General features: G+C 50.0%; 1 protein-coding gene across 2 annotated transcripts in view; it reads right to left on the bottom strand.

Annotated features, from left to right (window-relative positions):
• SMARCB1 (SWI/SNF related, matrix associated, actin dependent regulator of chromatin, subfamily b, member 1) overlaps positions 1-19,414 on the bottom strand; it is a 41,157-nt gene extending 21,743 nt beyond the window's left edge. Inside the window, exons 1-5 of one of the 2 annotated variants that reach the window (XM_053587050.1) lie at positions 19,094-19,414; positions 14,580-14,691; positions 12,775-12,904; positions 7,733-7,870; positions 5,412-5,539 (exon numbers count right to left, since the gene is read on the bottom strand). In XM_053587050.1, coding sequence (XP_053443025.1) covers positions 5,412-5,539; positions 7,733-7,870; positions 12,775-12,904; positions 14,580-14,691; positions 19,094-19,186 — 601 coding nt within the window. In that variant the 5' untranslated portion in view covers positions 19,187-19,414. Of the gene's footprint in view, positions 1-5,411; positions 5,540-7,732; positions 7,871-12,774; positions 12,905-14,552; positions 14,692-19,093 lie in introns of both variants that reach the window. The other variant, XM_053587049.1, reaches the window with a different exon arrangement.
• Between the last annotated feature and the right edge of the window lie 595 nt (positions 19,415-20,009).

Here is a 20,009-nt window from a genome sequence, read left to right as displayed (position 1 = left end):
CTTACTTTCAGTCTGCTCATTTCATCATACTTTAAATGACTGTCTTATTGATTAACATATAGTTCAGTCATTTTTAAAAAATCCATTCTGCCAGTATCTGTCTTTTAATTAGTAGTTGTTAGGCACATTAGGGCTTAAGTCTCCCATCTTATTTTTATTATTATTCTTATTTTTTTGCAGTTTTTGGCCAGGACCGGGTTTGAACCGCCACCTCTGGTATATGGGCTGGTGCCCTACTCCTTTGAGCTACAGGTGCCACCCTTTTTCTGTTTTCTTTATCCTGTCTTCCTTTGGGTTAATTGAACATTTTTTTTAAATTCCATTTTAATTTTTCTTTTTTTATTTTTGAGGGTATCTCTTTGTACAGCAGTTTTTAGTGGTTCTCTACATGTTACTATATATATACCCACACATATATATAATAATAATTTACTAGTCTACTGGTTTATTCTACCAATTCAAACGAACGGAAGAAACCTTATCACATTTTAATAGCCCTTTACCCTCACCTTGTATTATATAATTGGCTTAAATCTTTCCCCTACATACATTTAGAACCACATCAGACAGTGTTATAACTTTTGTCTCAACTGTCAGACATAATTTGGAAAACCCCAGAAGAGAAGAAAAGCCTATTGTCTGGACCCACAGTTTAGCTTATCATGTTTCCCTCCTTCCTGATGTTCCAAAGCTCCTTCTCTTACCATTTCCCTTCTTTCAGTCATCTTTTAGGGTAAGTCTGCAGGTAACAGTTTTCTTTCACCTAAGAATATCATGATTCCCTCTCTCTTTTCACTGGGTATAGGAGTCTAGGCTAATAGTTCTTCACTTTCAGTACCTGAAAAGGATCACGCCTCCAGCCTCAGCCACAGCGAGACCTCGTCTCTAAAACTAGCCAGGTGTTGTGGCGGGCACCTGTAGTCCTAGCTACCTGGGAGGCTGAGGCAAGAGAATCGCTTAAGCCTAAGAGTTGCAGGTTGCTGTGAGCTATGACGCCATGGCAATCTACCAAGGGCGACAAAGTGAGACTCTGTCTCAAAAAATATATATATATAAAATAAATAAATAAAATAAAATTTCAAAGTAAATTAGATATGCCTAAACACAGGAAATCAGAAGCAATTTTGGCATGGCCTCCTAACCACCACTTACAAATCATGGCTCTTATACATGCTAAATACCACCCAGGACTGAGGAAGAGTCTGCACAACACCACTATTTTGGTTCTCTACATGTTTCCACTAAATAATATTCAGTGGTAATTGTATTTTACATGAGGACTCTCATGAGGAATGAGAAACTCACAGGAGAGTTCATGGACCACACTGATCTCAGCACATCACACTGTGGCCTCTTTATGAAGGCTGTGGAGAAAGGTTCTCTCTGCTTTAAGGACTATAGCGATTGTGCTTATTCGGAGCCACAGCCTGCTGCTAATTTTTTTTCCTGATATAGTCTCACTCTGTAGCCCAGGTGAGGGTGCCATGGCCTTAGCCTAACTCACAGTAACCTCACAATCCTGTGCTCAAGTGATCCTTCTGCCTCAGCCTCCCAAGTAGCTGGGACTGCAGGCACTACTATCACACCTGGGTGATTTTTCTATTGTTGGTAGAGGTAGGGTCTTGCTTTGCTCAGGCTGGTCTCAAACTCCTGACCTCAAGTGATCCTCCTGTCTCAGCCTCCTAGAGTGCTAGGATTAGAGGTGTGAGCCACCAAGCCCTGCCTAGGCTGCTGCTAATGTTGACCAATCTTCACGTCTCACTCTGCTTTGAGACCCGTGCCCACCTCCCAGCAATGATACTTGATGAAATCTGAGTATGAACCAGGCAGGACACTGAAAACTTCCTCTTAAAGCCAATTAGGTTCGTTTTCCCCTTTATCGGGTTTTTCCTAACTACTTCTTTTTTCTTTATTTTATTTTCATTTTTTTTTTTCTATTTTTTTGCAGTTTCTGGCTGGGGTTAGGTTTGAACCCACCACCTCCGGCATATGGAGCCAGCGCCCTACTCCTTTGAGCCACAGGCGCCGCCCTAACTACTTCTTTTTCATTTGCTTTAGTCTTTTATATTCAGTGTCCTTATATAAGCTGTCTTACATCTCTTCTGGAACAGGTGGGAGTATAAACAAATAGGAGACAATTTCCATGTGCCACTGAAAGAAAAGTAACATGTATTCCTGTACTGATTCCATTTGAACAACTGGCCAGGTTCTAAGCTAAGTTCTTAAAGAAAAGCAGCAATAAAAAATAAACTCCCTGGGCAATGCCTGTGGCTCAGTGAGTAGGGTGCTGGCCCCATACCCGGCACTGGCCAAACTGCAACAAAAAAATAGCCAGGCGTTGTGGCAGGCCCCTGTAGTCCCAGTTACTCAGGAGGCTGAGGCAAGAGAATCACTTAAGCTCAGGAGTTGGAGGGTTGCTGTGAGCTGTGATGCCACAGCACTCTACTGATGGTGACAAAATCTCTAAAAAAAAGAAATAATAATAAAATAATAATAATAATAAAATAAGCTCCTTGAGTTCAAAGGGTGCAATGGAGAGGGAGAGAGAGGAATTAACAAGTAACTATAAAACCATGACGTGAGCCAGCTAAGTATGGAAGTGAGCACAGACTATAGGCAATATGCACCACTGTTGTGTTCTGACACCTGTGACTATCCCCCGTCCACTGCTGTGGTCTGACACCTGTGGCTATCCCCCGTCCACTGCTGTGGTCTGACACTTGTGGCTATCCCCCGTCCACTGCTGTGGTCTGACACCTGTGGCTATCCCCCGTCCACTGCTGTGGTCTGACACCTGTGGCTATCCCCCGTCCACTGCTGTGGTCTGACACCTGTGACTATCCCCCGTCCACTGCTGTGGTCTGACACCTGTGGCTATCCCCCATCCACTGCTGTGTTCTGACACCTGTGTCTATCCCCGTCCACTGCTGTGGTCTGACACCTGTGGCTATCCCCCCCCTCCCCCCGTCCACTGGTGTGGTCTGACACCTGTGGCTATCCCCCATTCACTGGTGTGGTCTGACACCTGTGGCTATCCCCCATTCACTGGTGTGGTCTGACACCTGTGGCTATCCCCGTCCACCGCTGTGGTCTGACACCTGTGGCTATCCCCCGTCCACTGCTGTGTTCTGACACCTGTGGCTATCCTCCATCCACTGGTGTGGTCTGACACCTGTGGCTATCCCCCGTCCACTGCTGTGTTCTGACACCTGTTGATATTCCCCGTCCACTGGTGTGGTCTGACACCTGTGGCTATCCCCCGTCCACTGCTGTGTTCTGACACCTGTAGCTATCCCCCGTCCACTGTTGTGGTCTGATACCTGTGGCTATCCCCCGTCCACTGCTGTGGTCTGACACCTGTGGGTATCCCCCGTCCACTGTTGTGATCTGACACCTGTGGCTATCCCCCGTCCACTGCTGTGATCTGATACCTGTGGCTATACCCCGTCCACTGCTGTGGTCTGATACCTGTGGGTATCCTGTCCTCCTGCTGGGGCATCACCAGCAATCTGTACCTGCCCCGTCTTTACTCAATACAACCTCCTGTAGTTTCTCAACAGCATCCTCCCCTCAACCGATGTCCCCTCTCACAGGCTAACCTGTTTGCCCTGGAGGGCAGGCACCTGGCTCTCAGACCTCATTCCCAGGGATGGACAGAGGCCCCTGGACTCAGGCCTGACACGCCAAGTGCCTGGGGATGACCAGAGGAAGCCATCTAATCCTTCCAGAAAACTCAAGGCAACCTAATATCCACGACCACTCACACTCTCCCTCAAGAAATCTCTGAGAGAAAATGCGACAAGCAAGTATGTTATTAGCCGTGGAGACGAGACATCCACAGCATGGAGAATTTTAGCAACCCAATAGATAACTTGCACCATGAAGAAACTTATGTTAAAGAAACCACGAAGATACTTATAAGTGAAGAAAAATAAAGTAAAAGGATACTTGCACTATAATGACAACTATGTTAAAAATGTTTCCATGTGGAAATAACTATGAGGAAAAAGGTAGAATTTGAAATTATTATTAGGGTGGAGAGACTCTGGTGATTGCAAAGTTTTGTGTATTTACAAATGATAACATGGGTATAGGGACAGGCACCTGTTGTCCCAGCTACTCAGACGGAGATAGGAGGTTGCTTGAGGCCAGCAGTTTGAGACCAGCCTAAGCAACACAGCAAGATCTCATCTCTAAAATAAGACAAAATAGGCTTGGTGCCTGTAGCTTAAGCAGCTAAGGCGCCAGCCACATATACCAGAGCTGGTGGGTTCGAATCCAGCCCAGGCCTGCCAAACAACAATAACTACAACCAAAAAATAGCCGGGCATTGTGACAGGCACCTGTAGTCCCAGCTACTTGAGAGGCTGAGGCAAGAGAAATGTTCAAGCCCAGGAGCTGGAGGTTACTGTGAGCTGTGATGCCATAGCACTCTACTCAGGGTGACAGCTTGAGGCTCTGTCTCAAAAAAATAAATAAATAAATAAAAATAAAATAAAAATGATATTCACTGCTTTTTATCTGAATATAAATAATACGTTCATTATAAAAATTCAGTCATACTGAAGGAAAAAATAAAGAAGAAAACAAATACACGCACAACACACACAGGCATAACCCCCCCTCCAGAGGGGATAGCACATAGAACCCCCAGGCCACGTGCCCCAGCACAGAGAGAGCTGCACTAGGCCCAGAGAGCACCTGACAACACTGTACCTAACTCGAGACTTACAGACTGAGGACATCCCAAGGCAAAGCCCGTGAGGGCGAGGGCAGAGCATGAGTGCCCACTTGCACTGTCACAAATCAGAAGCAGGGTGGCGGATGGGGTGTGGGCTGGGCTGGGCGGCTGAACCAAGTCTGAGCAGCTTTGTCATCTTCACCTGAGCTACGTGGACTGGTGTCCTGCCATGCCAGGCCCCGTGGGCCCCTCAACCTCACAGAGAAGGAAGGAGCCTGAAGCTCATACATGCAGCCCACAGGGAACAGCAGCAGGAGTGTCTGCACTTCCAAAACCATGACTCAGTGCCCTGAATGTCAGCTGGCAGGGAAGGGGACCATTAACACATAATGCCTTGCTGGGCGTGGGGGCTCACACCTGTAATCCTAGCACTCGGGAGGCCGAGGCAGGTGGATGCCTGAACTCACAGATTCAAGACCAGCTTGAACCAGAGCGAGACTCCGTCTCTAAAAATAGCTGGGTGTTGTGCTAGGTACCTGTAGTCCCAGCTTACTCGGGAGGCTGAAGCAAGAGAATCGTTTTAGCCCAAGAGTCTGAGGTTGCTGTGAGCGATGGCACTGCAGCACTCTACCAAGGGCAACAAAGTGAGACTCTGTCTCAAAAACAAACACACAAACAAACACATAATGCCTTGAGGGAGAGGACAGTGGGGCCCAACAGAGCCTTGTACCATTCATGTTCCAGGTGAAGGCGTCACGCAGCTTCTGCCCATCAATTTCCATGTCCAGCCGGATAGGGACTAGCACCTCAGGCTGGGACGCATTCTCATGGATCACAGCTGGGTCATGGTCATCAAAGCTAAAAGTAAAAGGGCAACGATAGTCAGCAAGGGCACCAGCACCCAGGGATCAAGGTTTTCAGCCTCCCTCTCTGCACCATGAGTCACTGTCAACCTGGCTAGGGGGAAAGGCCACTTGTCAGCCAACATCTGAGGCAGCAAAGACCAAGCCAGCAGAACCACAGTTTAATGGGGATAGGAGAGGCTATAAATGACAAGCACCAGGCCGTGTGCGGCAAATGGGCAGAATGGTAAGCCTCCCAGACACATGGGGAGTGGACAGGACGCTGCTGACAGTGCTGGGACAAGACCTAGACATACTGCAAAAGGAGGGTCACGCCTGAGAGTAGAAGGACTTTCAGAGAAAGCCCTGGAAAAGGAAAAAGGCATTTCCAGAAGAGGAAACATTCCAGCAAAGGCCCGGAGGCAGGAGAATAAGTGACCAACTGAAGGAGCAGCAACAGACCGCTGGGGGTGGGATGCAGCGTCCACCGGGTGCAGTCTCAGGGGACACTGCTCTCCTCAGGCCATGGAACCTGGCCTTGGCCCTGAGGGAGCTCCACAAGGATCCCAAGCAAGAGAATTGAGTATTTGGAGAAGACAAAGAGGGAAGAGATGGGCAAGCAGGTCAGGGAGAGAGGCAGAAGGGCAGGGGAGCCTGGGAACATGGAAATGGCAAAGGACAGCCCTCAGCGAGCTTGGGAGGCAGACGACTGACAAGGAGGGAGACACGCCAGGTGCTGGGCGGGTATGCCTAGGAGTGTGGGCAGGGACGGGGCAGGCGTAGCCATTTTAAACAGGGAAGTGACACTCAAATAGGGATGGGAAGAGGGTAGAAAGGAGGGAAGAAAAAGAGAAGGAAAAGAGGAGGGAGGCAAAGCAGGGAAGGAGAAAAAGAGGCAAGCAGGAAGGACGGGGTGAGCCTCAGAGACACTGGCGGGAAGCAAGCCTCAGCGGGGCCTACAAGGCAGGGCTCTGGGTGGCCCAGAGTACCAAGGAGGCTCATATGGCTGCGGCAGAGGCAGTGGGGCCAAGATGGCAGTGGTGGTGGCACCAGCTTCCACTCTGAGTGTGATGGGGAGTCTAGAGGACTCTTGTGAGGAGGAGTGACTTGATCTGCCTGGAGCAAAGAGGCCTGTGCCAGTTGCAAAGCTGAGGATGCGGTGGGGAGGCGAGGCAGGGGCTGCGGCAAATACTCAGTGAGGGCTGCAGGGAGCTGGCTGCGGCCACCTCTGTAGGAATGCGCTGAGACTGGACTTGTGGTAAGAGAAGGAGGAAGGAGCTCAGCAAGCAGCCTGAGCAAGCGGAGGGCCGGATCACCAGGCCGAGATGGAGCAGTCTGCAGGCAGCATGCAGCTGAGGATGTGAGGGTGGTCAGGGAGTCTGCACCAGAGGTAAACACAGGGTGGGAGCTGGAAAACAGCCCCCAAGGACAACTATGTCCTAATCCCTGAAACTCATGACTGTCACCTCAGATGGCCAAAGGAAAGGACTCTGCAAATGAGATCAAGTGAAGGATCCCAAGCAATTATCTGGGTGATCCCTAAATTGCATCACAAGTGTCCTTCTAAGAGAGAGACAGAGGGAGAGATTTCACACACAGAGACCCCATGACCATGGAAGCAGAGACTGGAGTGACGCAGACACATGCCAAGGAACATGGCCGCCCCCAGAGCTGGAAGAGGCAAGGACCAGATGGCCCCTGGAGCCCCGGAAGGGAGCACAGCCCAGCCCACACCTGACTTCGGCCCAGTCAAACTGATTCTGTACTCCTGGCCTCCAGAATGGAAAGAAGAAATCTGTGCTGCCTCATACCACTCGGGGTGGAGGGTTTCTCCAGCAGTCAACAGGAGCAGGTGCAGTGGGGGGCACATGCATGGCACGGGAGCCACCAGACTGGCTGGGCTTGCTCTGAGAAAACGAGGGCAAGAAGGGACCAAGGTCTGCACCCACAAGGACACAGCTTGGGGTGCTGGAGAAGTGAGGGGGACACCACAAGATGACAGCAGGCAGTGTCAGGGAGGCTGTACAGAGCCAGAGATGACAGCCGGGAGTCAGGGGAAAGACGGTTCCAGGAAGAGGAAGAGGCAGCACAGAACTTTGAGGCAGCACAAGGTCCCAGCAGAGTGTTTTTCTGGAGAAGAGAAGACTAAGGTGTGTTGGCTGGCCACAGTGGAAACCCGCAGAGGGCGAGTGCAACAGCATGGCCTCACCACAGGGGGAAGGTCCTCTTCTTGTCCCGGCCCATGCGGTTCCTGTTGATGGTCGTGGAACATGGCACAGCGTCCAGGTGGTGGGAGCTGTTGGGCAGGGTGGGCACCCACTGGCTATTCCTCTTGGCCTTCTGTTCTCTGGAGAGACAGAGGAAAAGCCCCCCTCGTCATCGTAGGAGTCCAATCCTGCCTACCAGGCATTGGTTCACGCTTGGAGGACGCCCACTGCTGGGCTCCAGGCCCCTGCAGGAGTCTATGCAGCCCTGAGCTGCAGAGCTCTCAGGTGAGGGCAAAGGTGCAAAGGGGATGCCAGACACAACCCAGAACGTGAATGGGCGCTCGCCCACCGCCATGGTGTGCTACCCTGCACACCCAGCACGGCTCCCCAGCAAGTACATCCCTGAAGCAGGGGAGGGGAACCAAAGGAGACTTCCCAGAAGAACAGACTCAGAGCAGAGCCTTGAATACCAAGCTGGGATTCACTAGGGGGCAGACTCTGGCAGCAGCAGGAAGGAGGCCCTGCGGAGGGGGCTGAGGCTGGTGACAGGGTCTCACATGCTCCACAACACAGTGACTTTGGCAGGTGTGTGGGAGTCCTCAGGGGATCTGGAGAGAAAGAAGTAATCAGACTGTGACTTTAGATGTGTGGACCATCCTGAGATGGGCGAGGCAAGGCTTGTCCTCCAAGCTTCCAAAGCAGTAGAGATGAGGAAGTGGGTTGGTAAACACCTTCCAGAAGGTGATACTCTAAGTGATTTAAATAAATAGCCCATGTTCTATAAAGGGCTCGCTCTTTTCTCCAAATTCCATGTTGCTTTTACTACTAGGAAAATACTAAAAGCCATTGTCAACTGAGGCTCCCAGGCTGGGTTAGCCCGACCAAGCCCTCAGGTATCTGCTGTGCTCTGCATGTTCCAACTCCCCTGCAGTGCTGTCACTCCCCTGCACGATGGCTCCCGCTATACACTGAAGACAGGTGGTGACGAAGGCTTGGCAGCACCCTCGAAGGAACCTGGGGAGCCACCATGTGGGCCCTTCTCCTTTCCATGGGGGTCAGGGGGGGGACAAGACCTGCGTGGACCCTGAGCCTTTAACTCTTTTCTCTTCTAAAGCAGGGGCCACTTACACCTCTGATGCTGAGGCCTGGGACCACCTCTTGGTTGAGGGTAGGGGCAAGGAGGAGTTTCCGATGACCAACGTGGCCAGCACTAGAGCCAATCTCCTGGACTGCAGGCCTGGCTGGGACCTTATGGTTGGCCTTCACCTCACACTGGAGACCCGGGAAAACGGGGAAGGATGATGGAACCAATTTGGGCAGAGACTTAGAGTTCGGACCCCAGACCATGGTCCCCATTATAGTCCATTTGGCTTGTGGTTCTTAAACCTGATCACACAGACTCACTGAGGGTAAAATTTTAAGTAGCAAACTCCTGAGTCTCACCCAAATCAAGGGACACTCATCTCTCGGTTAGGGCCCAGGAATAAGGATTCTCTGCAACTTCTGTGGCTGTCTCCCATGCAGCTGGGCCTGTATTTAGAAACCACAGATCCCACCCACCTCCTCCTTTCTGACTGGACAGGCTCCAGAGCCTGAGCTGAGCCCTGCCCTCACCCTTGCCCCGCCCCAAATCCTGGCCGAACTCAGCAGCAACCTCTCTCTCGTTTCCAAGTCTGGTAGCCACCTCAAGTGGATAACTCAAGTATGCCACCACAGACACAGTGAAGGTGAGTAACACACAGCCATACACAGAATCCGAGTTACAAAATTCCACCTTTCTTCTACAAAACCCTGACACAGGACACCCAGCCTCTGCCCAAACTGTCCAGCAACAGAAGGGGAGGATGCCAGTCATCCCCTTGTCAGGCTGACTAAGCAGTGTGGAGGCAGCCAACGTGCCCCTCACACCCCTGCCACCCACCTTCCCATGTGGACCCAACCTCTAGGGTAATGGGAGTCGATGCTCTCAGCTGTTCCTCATATGACATGATCATCAAGAAACTGTTTACTGCCCCATAAAAGATTCCCAGCTGACGTGTGGAGACTTAAAAGTATCATCCATGTGTACATAATTTCCCACAGAGACTTCCCTGGGAAGATCTAGCCATCCTTATGTTCTTACCACATCCCTCAGATCCCTCAGGGGAAAAAGAATCTGCAAAGCACAGTCTGACACTGCCGGGCTTAGGGGGAATCATAAAAACAATCCAACCGCAAAGTCCAGAGAAAATCTGGAAAGAAGTGATTTTCCACAGCCACATCACTCTGAACCACAATCCTTCCTCCTGACTTTGTCCTCCCTGGGTTTCATGCAGAGAAGCACACACCTCTCCACAGCTGGAAGTTCAAGGTGGACAGGTGCAACCTTGTACTCTGCATGTCTCCCTCAAGAGAGCCCTGCCCAGGCTGCCGCAGACTCTACTCATGTCTCCCTCAAGAGAGCCCTGTCCCAGGCTGCTGCAGACTCTACTCATGTCTCTCTCAAGAGACCCCTGCCCAGGCTGCCACAGACTCTACTCATGTCTCTCTCGAGAGCCCTGTCCCAGGCTGCTGCAGACTCTACTCATGTCTCCCTCAAGAGAGCCCCTGCCCAGGCTGCCGCAGACTCTACTCATGTCTCTCTCAAGAGACCCCTGCCCAGGCTGCCGCAGACTCTACTCATGTCTCTCTCAAGAGAGCCCCTGCCCAGGCTGCCACAGACTCTACTCATGTCTCTCTCAAGAGAGCCCCTGCCCAGACTGCTGCAGACTCTACTCATGTCTCCCTCAAGAGACCCCTGTCCAGGCTGCTGCAGACTCTACTCGTGTCTCTCTAAAGAGACCCCTGCCCAGGCTGCTGCAGGACCTACTTCATTATAACACATGAGCGGCCAGGTGCGCCGGCTCACGCCTGTGATCCTAGCACTCTGGCAGGCCAAGGCAAGAGGGTGGCATGAGCTCAGGAGTTCGAGACCAGCCTGAGCAAGAGTAAGATGCCAAATGTCTTAACACAATAACTCAGAAAATGCTGTGAAGGCTACGTTAACCAGTTTGATGAAAATATTTCAAATTGTATATAAAACCAGCACATTGTACCCCATGATTGCATTAGTGTACACAGCTATAATTAAAAAAAAAAGAGTGGAATGCTGCCTCTACTAAATATAGAAAAACTAGCTGGGTGTGGTGACAGGGGCCTGTAATCCCAGCTACTAGGGAGACTGAGGCAAGAGGATTGCTTCAGCCTAAGAGTTTGAGGTTGCTGTGAGCTATGATGACATAACTCTCAAGCCTGGGTAACAGAGTGAGAGATTCTTGACTCAAAAAAAAAAATTATAAAGGGGCCAGGTGCGGTGATTCATGCCTGTAATCCTAGCACACTGGGAGGACAAGTGAGTGAATTGCCTGAGCTCACAGGTTCAAGACCAGGCTGAGCCAGAGTGAGATCCAGTCTCTAAAAATAGCCAGGCGATGTGGTGGGCGCTTATAGTCCCAGCTACTTGGGAGGCTGAGGCAAGAGAATCGCTTCAGCCCAGGAGTTTGAGGATGCTGTAGCTGTGATGCCACAGCACTCTACTGAGGACAACAAAGTGAGACTCTGTCTCAAAATAATAATAATAAAATTATATATACATGAGCATTACATTCTAGCCCACCCAACTGGCTGCACTGCCACTCACCTGGCCCCTCCCCAAGGCTAGATACCCAAGCAGCTCCGTGTTCTCCAGTGATACTCACCATACCACAAGGAATCTCAGTACATACAGGGACTTCACTGATTTATTTTGGGCTTTTAAGATATTTCTTTGGAACAAATTCCCAAGGATGAAATTAACACACCAGAGTAAAAAAAGATGTTTGATGTCATAATGCTTCACAGAAAGAGCACACCTGTGTACAGAGCTGGCCCAGCATGTGTGAACAGGCAGCTCTGTCACACCTTCCCCAATTCTTTATTTTTGCTAGTTTCATCTTACTATTTTAAATTTTTAAACTTACACATGTAATTACACATCATAAGGAGTAAACATTCTTCCCACATCTGTTCACCCCTTGTACTTCCAGGTGTGGACTATTCTTTACCTATCTGCCTACTGCATATCAAGGTGTATCTTATACATCTGGACATAAAACTCTACATGCACCACAATACCTTTCCAATTACTTGCCTTATAAACTGGTACTGTAAATACTCTTGCAAAAGTTCTAAGATTTGGCTCGGTGCCTGTAGCTCAGTTATGTTGCTGGCCACATACACTAGGGCTGGCGGGTTCAAACCCAGCCTGGGCCTACTATACAGCAATGACAACAACAACAACAAAATAGCCAGGTGTTATGGCAGGCGCCTGTAGTCCCAGCTACTTGGGAGGCCGAGGCAAAAGAATCGCTTAAGCCCAGGAGTTGGAGGTTGCTGTGAGCCAAGACACCACGGCACTCTGCTGAGGGTGACATAGTGAGACTGTGTCTCAAAAAAAGAAAAAAAAAAGTTCTAAGATTTTTTTCATTTTTTTGAGACAGGGTCTCTCTCTCTCACCCAGGCCAGGGGACCGTGGCATAATTATACCTCACTGCAACCTCAAACTCCTGGGCTTAAGCAATCCCCCTGCCTCAGCCTTCCTAGTAGCTGGGACACAATGCCTGGCTATTTTTAGAGATAGGTCTCCCTCTTGAGAAGGCTGGTATTGAACTCCTGACCTTAAGTGATCCTCCCGCCTTGGTCTCTCAGAGTACTAGGATTACAGGCATGAGCTACCTGCACCTGACCAGTTCTAAGCTTTTATGTATTCAACTCTACTGTCTGTTTCTTTCATGAGTTTGTCTGAGCCATTAATTTTTCTGACAAATTAGTCCTATTCTCAAAGCCTTCCTAACTGCTCTCCAGAATCCAGGACTTGGCTCATGTTTCTTAGAAATTCCACAACACTCCTGGCCGAGCAAATTTGTAAGCATAGTGGTGGGTACAGAGTTAAAAAGCATTTCCGTTCAACTTCAGCCCAACAACTCCTGACTATGAGTAAAGTCCTCTCCAGTGTTCCAGGACCATGCCCTGGCCAGGAACAAGTTACCTGAGGTAGGTGGGGGGCTCTGTGCTGATGGACACAGCCTTGTACTTCTCATCATTGCCATCCAGAATCTCCTCCACCTCTGAAGCTTTTAGCAGAGTCACACTGGTAGCTAGAGTTGTATATCCATGATCTGTAAGTGGAGAAACACCACTGGGTCAGTCTGTTGGCAGTGGTAGCACGAAGTAGCCAGCCAAGTAGATACAGCATATCAAGGTCCTCACATGCAGGAGGTGGGAAAAGCAAAGTGTCAACTCACTACTGCCAAATGCTGGCCTCTTCCAAAAGGGCAATCTGGACCGAGCACTTTACACAGAAGCCCTACTGAGTAAAGCTTCAAGGGCTGATGTGGACTCAGGCGCCCAGGAGCACCAGCTCAGGGGCAGAGGGAGTGCTCCGGGCAGCAGCAGCTACAGCACAGCACAGCCAACAAGAACTCTCAACTCCAGGACTTAGATTCTTGGTCCTCAGTCAGGGGCAAGGGAAGGCTCCAGAGGAACACCCCAATGGGAAGAGGTCTGCCACCACTGCAGTCCACAACACGATGCAAGGTGGGGAGATGGAATGGAAGATGAAGGATGCTTTTCTTTTAAAACAAGAGCTCAGAGAGGTGGAAATAGCTGCTTCACACACAACACAAATTCCCGTCCCCGAGACAGTCCAGACGTACTGCCTGGAAAGCAGGACAGATTCTAGGCAACTTGACCCCTAGCTCTTCCAGGGAAGCTCGGTCAAGGGCTGCTACCTGTCTGCAGGCCCAGCTTGGCTACTGGAGAAATCAGTTGCTTACGGAAAAGGTACCTCCAAAGCACAACGTGCAAGAGTCACCAAGACTTCACCCAGGAATTGCGGGGGGCAGGGAGCAAAGCTGGGGACTCACTGCGTTAGTGACTGGTGCTCCACCGGGGAGGAGTGGGAACAAAAATGAAATTGTTTATTGTTTTAAGCAAGAAGTGGAAATGTTATAGCAGCGAATAAAAAAGAAGCTCCGGCTCCTGCATTAAAAGAACCACTACTTTCCCGCAGAGGACAAAACCACATCAGCATCTACATAACCAAATAGGACAGCCCAGGGCAGCTCTCTACAAGGCACCATTGCCAAGTGGGAAGTAGTTTCAGCACCTGCCAAAGGGCACTCTGTGTCCATACCCAATGTCCCCTTGGCAGTGTCTCCAGATAGAGCCCCCAGATTATCTATAGAGCATCCTTTTGCCCTGCACAAAGCTGCCACGTCCCAAAGCACACTAGTTTCTACTGTCAGGCAGCTCACCTAGCAAGCCCCAGGCACACCACAGGCACAGGAGCAGGACATGCACATGACTCTAGCACAGTGGTGGCCAGGATGAAGTGCTACGGGATGGACATGCTCTGGGAAGCAAGCGGTGAAAGCCCCAGAGGGGAGTGGGAGCTGGGGCCACCACCCGCCACTTGAGCTATATGGAGGATGACTATGGCGACACACCCACGGCAGATGGCAGAGCATCACAGCATTCCTAAAACGTTTTGAGACCAACATGTCTTCACCGCACCCGCTCCTATCCCAGCCCCAGCCCATCACGCACCCTCCAGCCTGCAGGAAATACCTGCCAGTGGACCACCAGTAGCTCCCAGGAGCCGCTTTCTTGCCTGGTGTGCTCATGGGACAGCTCTGCCCCTGGGATGCTCCCTGCCTACCTAAGGGCCAGGGCTGCAGTGAAGACACTCTGGAGTGAAAACGTTTTATCTTCATGACATAAGCGAGTGGTTTTGAAACAGGTTTACAAACCCTCGTGAAGACGCACCCTTAGTGTTAGGTTTTGTTTTTTTACCATGTGACGATGCAACTATTTTCTTCCTCTCTTCCACAGTGGCTAGTCGCCTCCAGAGTGAGGGGTATCTCTTGTACAGAGAACCTCGGAACATACGGAGGTAGTTTCCCACCTATGAGTAAAGCAAGAAGGCTCATTATAAGGGTCGCAGGAGATGAGGACGGGGAGGGTCCTGGCACAGAGGCTCTTTGGGATCAAGTGGCCGTAAGACAGCCCGTAGGCACCCAGCACTCAGCAGCATCGAGGCTCAGCAGCAAGGCACATCTGGCCTGCACATGTGCATCTGGACAGCAGAGCCAGGCCTGGCCAGATGCCAGGAGGGAGGAGGCCCTGAGCGCAGCAAGAAGCTCTCAGTTATTTTGATTTTAGACTAATGATCTCTGGCACTTTTCAGAAATGTAAGTCCTCCCTGACCTTCTTTTATCTTAAGAACAAGACTTTGATATTTTTATGATGTAATAAATGCCAAAAAGGTCTTTTAATTTTAGACAGACACAGGAAAATTTCTTACATGGCTTGTGTGGCTTTCTTTAGTAACAAAACTCAAACCAGGGATACCAGAGGAATTTTCCAAAAAGTTTAAAAAGCACTTATTGGAAATCATCAGACTTCTATATAAATCATTATTTGCCCCAAACAATAGCTTTAGTTAGCTTGTATCAAATCTTTAAAGTGTGACTTTAAGGAAAAGAAATCCAGTCCTAAAATTTTGTATAAAGACACCTCATTTTCTCACTGACTTTCTAAAAATTAAAAATGATCACTTCAGAGTCAACCTGCAGGCAATGGCCAGTGCACAGGGTGCCAGGTACTAGCTCCATCTGTGTCCTGGAATCACTTCTCTTTTTTCTGTGTCTCTCTCATCTATCAAATGCTCAGCAATTCTTGTCTGTCACTACCATCCAAGGGTCGCTCTGTCACCCAGGCTGGAGTACAATGGCATGATCATAGCTCACTGCAGCCTTGAACTCCTGGGCTTAAGTGATCCTCCTGCCTTGGCCTCCCAAGTAGCTGGGATTATAAGTGCCCACACCTACGTTTGTCTAATTTTTTTTTTGGTAGACAAGGGGGTCTCGCTGTGTTGCTTTCAAGTGCTCCTTCCACCTCAGCCTCCCAGAGTGCTGGGATTACAGGCATGAGCCACCATGTTCAGCCTCGATTGGGTTCTTGAAAGAAACAGATGTGGGACGGCGCTTGTGGCTCAAAGGAGTAGGGCACCGGCTCCATATACCAGAGGTGGCAGGTTCAAACCTGGCCCGGCCAAAAAAAAAGAAACTGACATGAACTAGATTATTTATTACAGCTTAATTCACAATTACCAAGATGCGGAAACATCCCAAATGCCCATCAACTCATGAATGGATTAATAAACTGTGGCATATGTATCCCATGGAATACTATCCACCTATAAAAAGATGGAGACTTCATCTTTTGCATTAACTTGGACAGAGTTAGAAAATCAATCAAGTATCCAATGTACTCAATACTAATATGAAGCCAGTAGATGAACACATGCCCACACAAGAGAAAAACTCAATTTAATTCAAGTTGGGGAGAGGGGAGGAGAAAGGGGAATTGGTGTGCTCTCACCTAACTGGCACAATGTTAGGGTATACACCACACCTCCTGGGTAAGGGGCACTACTACAACAGGAACCTTAACTAACAAATGCAAACATTGTAACCTAATTGTCTGTACCCTCATATTAATATGAAATTTTAAAAAATCTTAAAAATATATAAACCAAGGGAAAAAAAGGAATTGACAACACTGCCCCTATGACGACCTTGCAGGCCCAGTACTCTTCCAAGGTCCCTTCAGAACTTATGAGACTAGTCTTGTCTTCATAGCTTTTTCCAAACCACCCTTTGCCCCTTCTGGACCGAGGTTTCCTGAATATAAAATGAAGATGCTGGACTTGGTGATCTGTTAGGGTTCTCTGAGCTCCACGACTCTGGTTTAGTGAATAAAACTACATACAGCAGGAGAACAGTGACACACACGCAGCAACTGCAAAAGCCCTCCCAGGCAGCGCCACTGATACTTCACGGAGGCACTGGGTGTGTTGCTGTAGCTGGCCCAGCTCTGAATAGAGAGATTATTTCCCCGGGGAAGGGGGCCAGGGACCATCCATCCAACAGCGTCACTGGAGCTACCAGATATCAACAGAAGGTTCTCTGATCTTGAATCCTTCTAAACTCCAAAGGTCTGATGACTGTTAAGCCAGGCCCCAGAGCGCAAACTGCCTCTGTCTGGGTCTCAGGATTATGCAGTGCATGTCTAGGGGTAAAGGGCTGAAAGAGAAGACAGTAGTTAGCTTTCCAGAACCTAAAATGTGTTCAGGGGGGAGATCTTAGAGGCCATCTAGTCTAAGCATCCCCCTATACACATGTGAAAAGTGGAGGTGGAACCAGGCCTCCTGAAGTTCTTCCCACCTGACCAAGTGTTGCTTCTCAATTTGCCCCCCCAATAAATGAAAGCTTTCTTTTCAAAAATATCATCCACTCAGAAACAAACCCAATCTGATTACTTTTCTACCCATTAAATCAGGTAAAGGTTTCTTTGAACAACCCCCCAGTTACATGCTCAAGTGCCTTTTGCATCCCACTAGGTAGGTACCTACCAGCTGATGAGGACCACTCTGAGCTGGGGCAGATGGACAGGCACTGGCTCCATTTCCCAGGCACAGCCACCTTTGAACAGCAATACTTAAGCAATTCATGTAAATATTGTGCCCCTTTTGTTTTATAAAAATTGGTGGATACTCCTAGCATTCTGGGAGGCTGAGGCAGAAGGATCACTTGAGCTCAAGAGTTCAAGACCAGACTGAGCAAGAGTGAGACTCCATCTCTACTAAAAATAGAAAAAACTAGCCAGACATTATGGCACATGCCTGTAGACCCAGTTACTTGGAAGGCTGAGGCAGGAGAATCACTTGAGCCTAGGAGTTTGAGATTGCTGTTGAGCTAGGCTGACACCACAGCACCCTAGCTGGCCCTAGACCAGGCCCCCATCACGCCCAGGCCCTACGCATGCCCCCATTCACCGTGATGAATGGAGACTGTTCTCCCAGTAGACAGACCCGCCCTGGGCCTCCCACGGGGCTGGGCCCAGAGAGGACCCAGAGGATGCAACAGAGCAAGACTCTACCTCAAAAAAAAAAAAATAAATAAATAAAATAAAAATTAAACTTAGTGGATACATGGCCAGGCATGGTGGCTCACGCCTGTTATCTCAGCACTTTGGGAGGCTGGGGCACGGGGGGGTGGGGACGGAGGGACCTCGCTTGAGGCCAGGAGTTTGAGACCAGCCTGGGCAACAAAGCAAGACTCTATCTCTACAAAGAAAACAAACAAACAGGGAAAATGCAATGCAAACATTGAAGTTCTGATGCTACTGACAACACTGGTGCACTAGTGTCATAGTTTGACACAACTAACACAAGACAGGAATTATGGGGTGCCTTGAAAGCCTCCGCATGAACATCCTGAGGCTTCATTCATTCACACTATGCTCAACTGTCAAGAAAAACCCCAAAAATTTAAAAAAATGAAGTGTTGGAGTATAATACTAAAAACTGCTACAAGGAGAAGGAATTCTTGGCATTCTGTAACAGCTTTAAATTACCACGGTTGGTACTTACCGCCTCACATGAGAAACTCTAGTGCTTGCCATTTGCACATCTGAATTGTATAACCATAATTTTTTTTTTTTTTTTTAAAAGGAACATACACTAGCTGGGGACCCTTTGAAAGGGTAAAAAATCAGTACACTTAGAACTTAATACACTTAGAACAAACATCCACTGAAGAGCCAAGTTAGGGTTTTCCTACAGTCAGTGGTCTACCTGATTCAACAAAGTGCTGCCACTCTAGCTAAGGATTAAAGATCTTTAGGATTGTTCCCCTGTAATAATTCACCATCAGTTTACAGATATCCGAAATGTCAATTGCTTCAGAACTGCTGAAAGAGCTAGCTCAGTCACTAGGGGCCTTACACACCCAAAAGCAAACTTCTTCTCCTAGTCTGTTTACCTTCACTGGTAAACAAAGGTCAAAACACCTCCACTGCCAACCTCAGAGGCCGCAACAAATCCAATGGGGCTGAGCCTTCATTAAGCCCCGGTTTCCAATCTGCGATTTCACAGTCCTACAAGTAGTCACCGGGAGTGGGGTGCACGTGAGATGCGCAACATCTCGGAAGGGTCAGGGACAATAGTGCAGCCCCGAAGCGTCGCAAGGGCTAACCGAACCCGCTCGTCTTTGCGTCCGGCTGGCGCAATACCAACTCAGCACGGAACCAGAGGTCTCTCTCTGCGCGGGAGGCAGCAGGGTGAGCAAAGCCAAATCTCCCAAGCGGGGGCGGGGCCACAGGCCGGCCCTAGGCCACGCCCCCATCACGCGCACGCCCCCGCCCGCCGAGATGAATGGAGACGCGCGCTCCCGGCGGACAGACCCGCCCCGGGCCTCCCACGGGGCTGGGCCCAGAGAGGACCAGGAGGTTCCGCGGGCTACCTCGGAGCCGATCATGTAGAACTCGCCGTCGTCCTCCAGCTGGAACTTGACGGGCTTTTGCCCGAAGGTCTTGCTCAGCGCCATCATCATCATTACGGCGGTGGAGGCGGGTGGCCGGGTCCGGGCTGCGAGGGATTGGGAGGGCTGGGGCGGAGCCGGGGCGCGCCGGGCCAAGGGGAACCTAGGCCGGGAGGCGAAGTGCAGGCCGGGCCAAGGGCTTGCGTGTGCGCCGGGTTCTTCAGCCGCCGCCGCAGACGACGACCAGGCCGCCCTGAGTGCGCAGGCGCGGGCGTTGACGCCAACGCGCGCGCCGCCGCCTAAACAAAAGGCCCGTCGCGTCCCCGCGGATCCCTTAAAGGAGCCACGATTAGTTTCTCGTCGTCCCAGCCTACCTCCCAAGTCGCCGAACGGGTGAAACCTTCTCACAGACAAAAATAGCCACTGAGGCCCTGACTCAGGCGGTGGCTCTCTCAGTCTTACAGTCAGAACTAGAACCCAGCCCAGGGAACAAAGTGAGGCCGGAAGGCCGAGAGGACAGAGCCACATGTGGAAACTTGAATGGTCTGGACCAACCTTATGACCCCCCCTGTCAGTGCCTCAGTTTCCCCCCTCGAAAACACAGGGAAGCTCAGCAGATAAGAGGACTCCTAAGAACAGAGATCCCAGCTCCAGTCTACAGCTGTTCCTAAAGCAGTGGAGATGGGCTGAATGACAACATTGAGCGGGGACTGGCAGTATTCAAAGGCCCAGGTGGTACCCATATTTGGACTCCCTCAGGTGCATCACATGAGTGTTGGAGGGACACCTTCATTCTCTATAAGCACAGCCCTGCCCTGAGGCTCTGTCCCTTGTCACTTACAGCTGGGAGTGGAGACCACAGCTACTGAAAAGATCAAAGCAATCCAGGCACCAAATT

This window comes from Nycticebus coucang, chromosome 4 (genome assembly GCF_027406575.1).
Source record: "Nycticebus coucang isolate mNycCou1 chromosome 4, mNycCou1.pri, whole genome shotgun sequence".
NCBI classification, from domain to species: Eukaryota; Metazoa; Chordata; class Mammalia; order Primates; family Lorisidae; genus Nycticebus; species Nycticebus coucang.
This window is presented reverse-complemented; position numbering and strand designations above follow the sequence as displayed.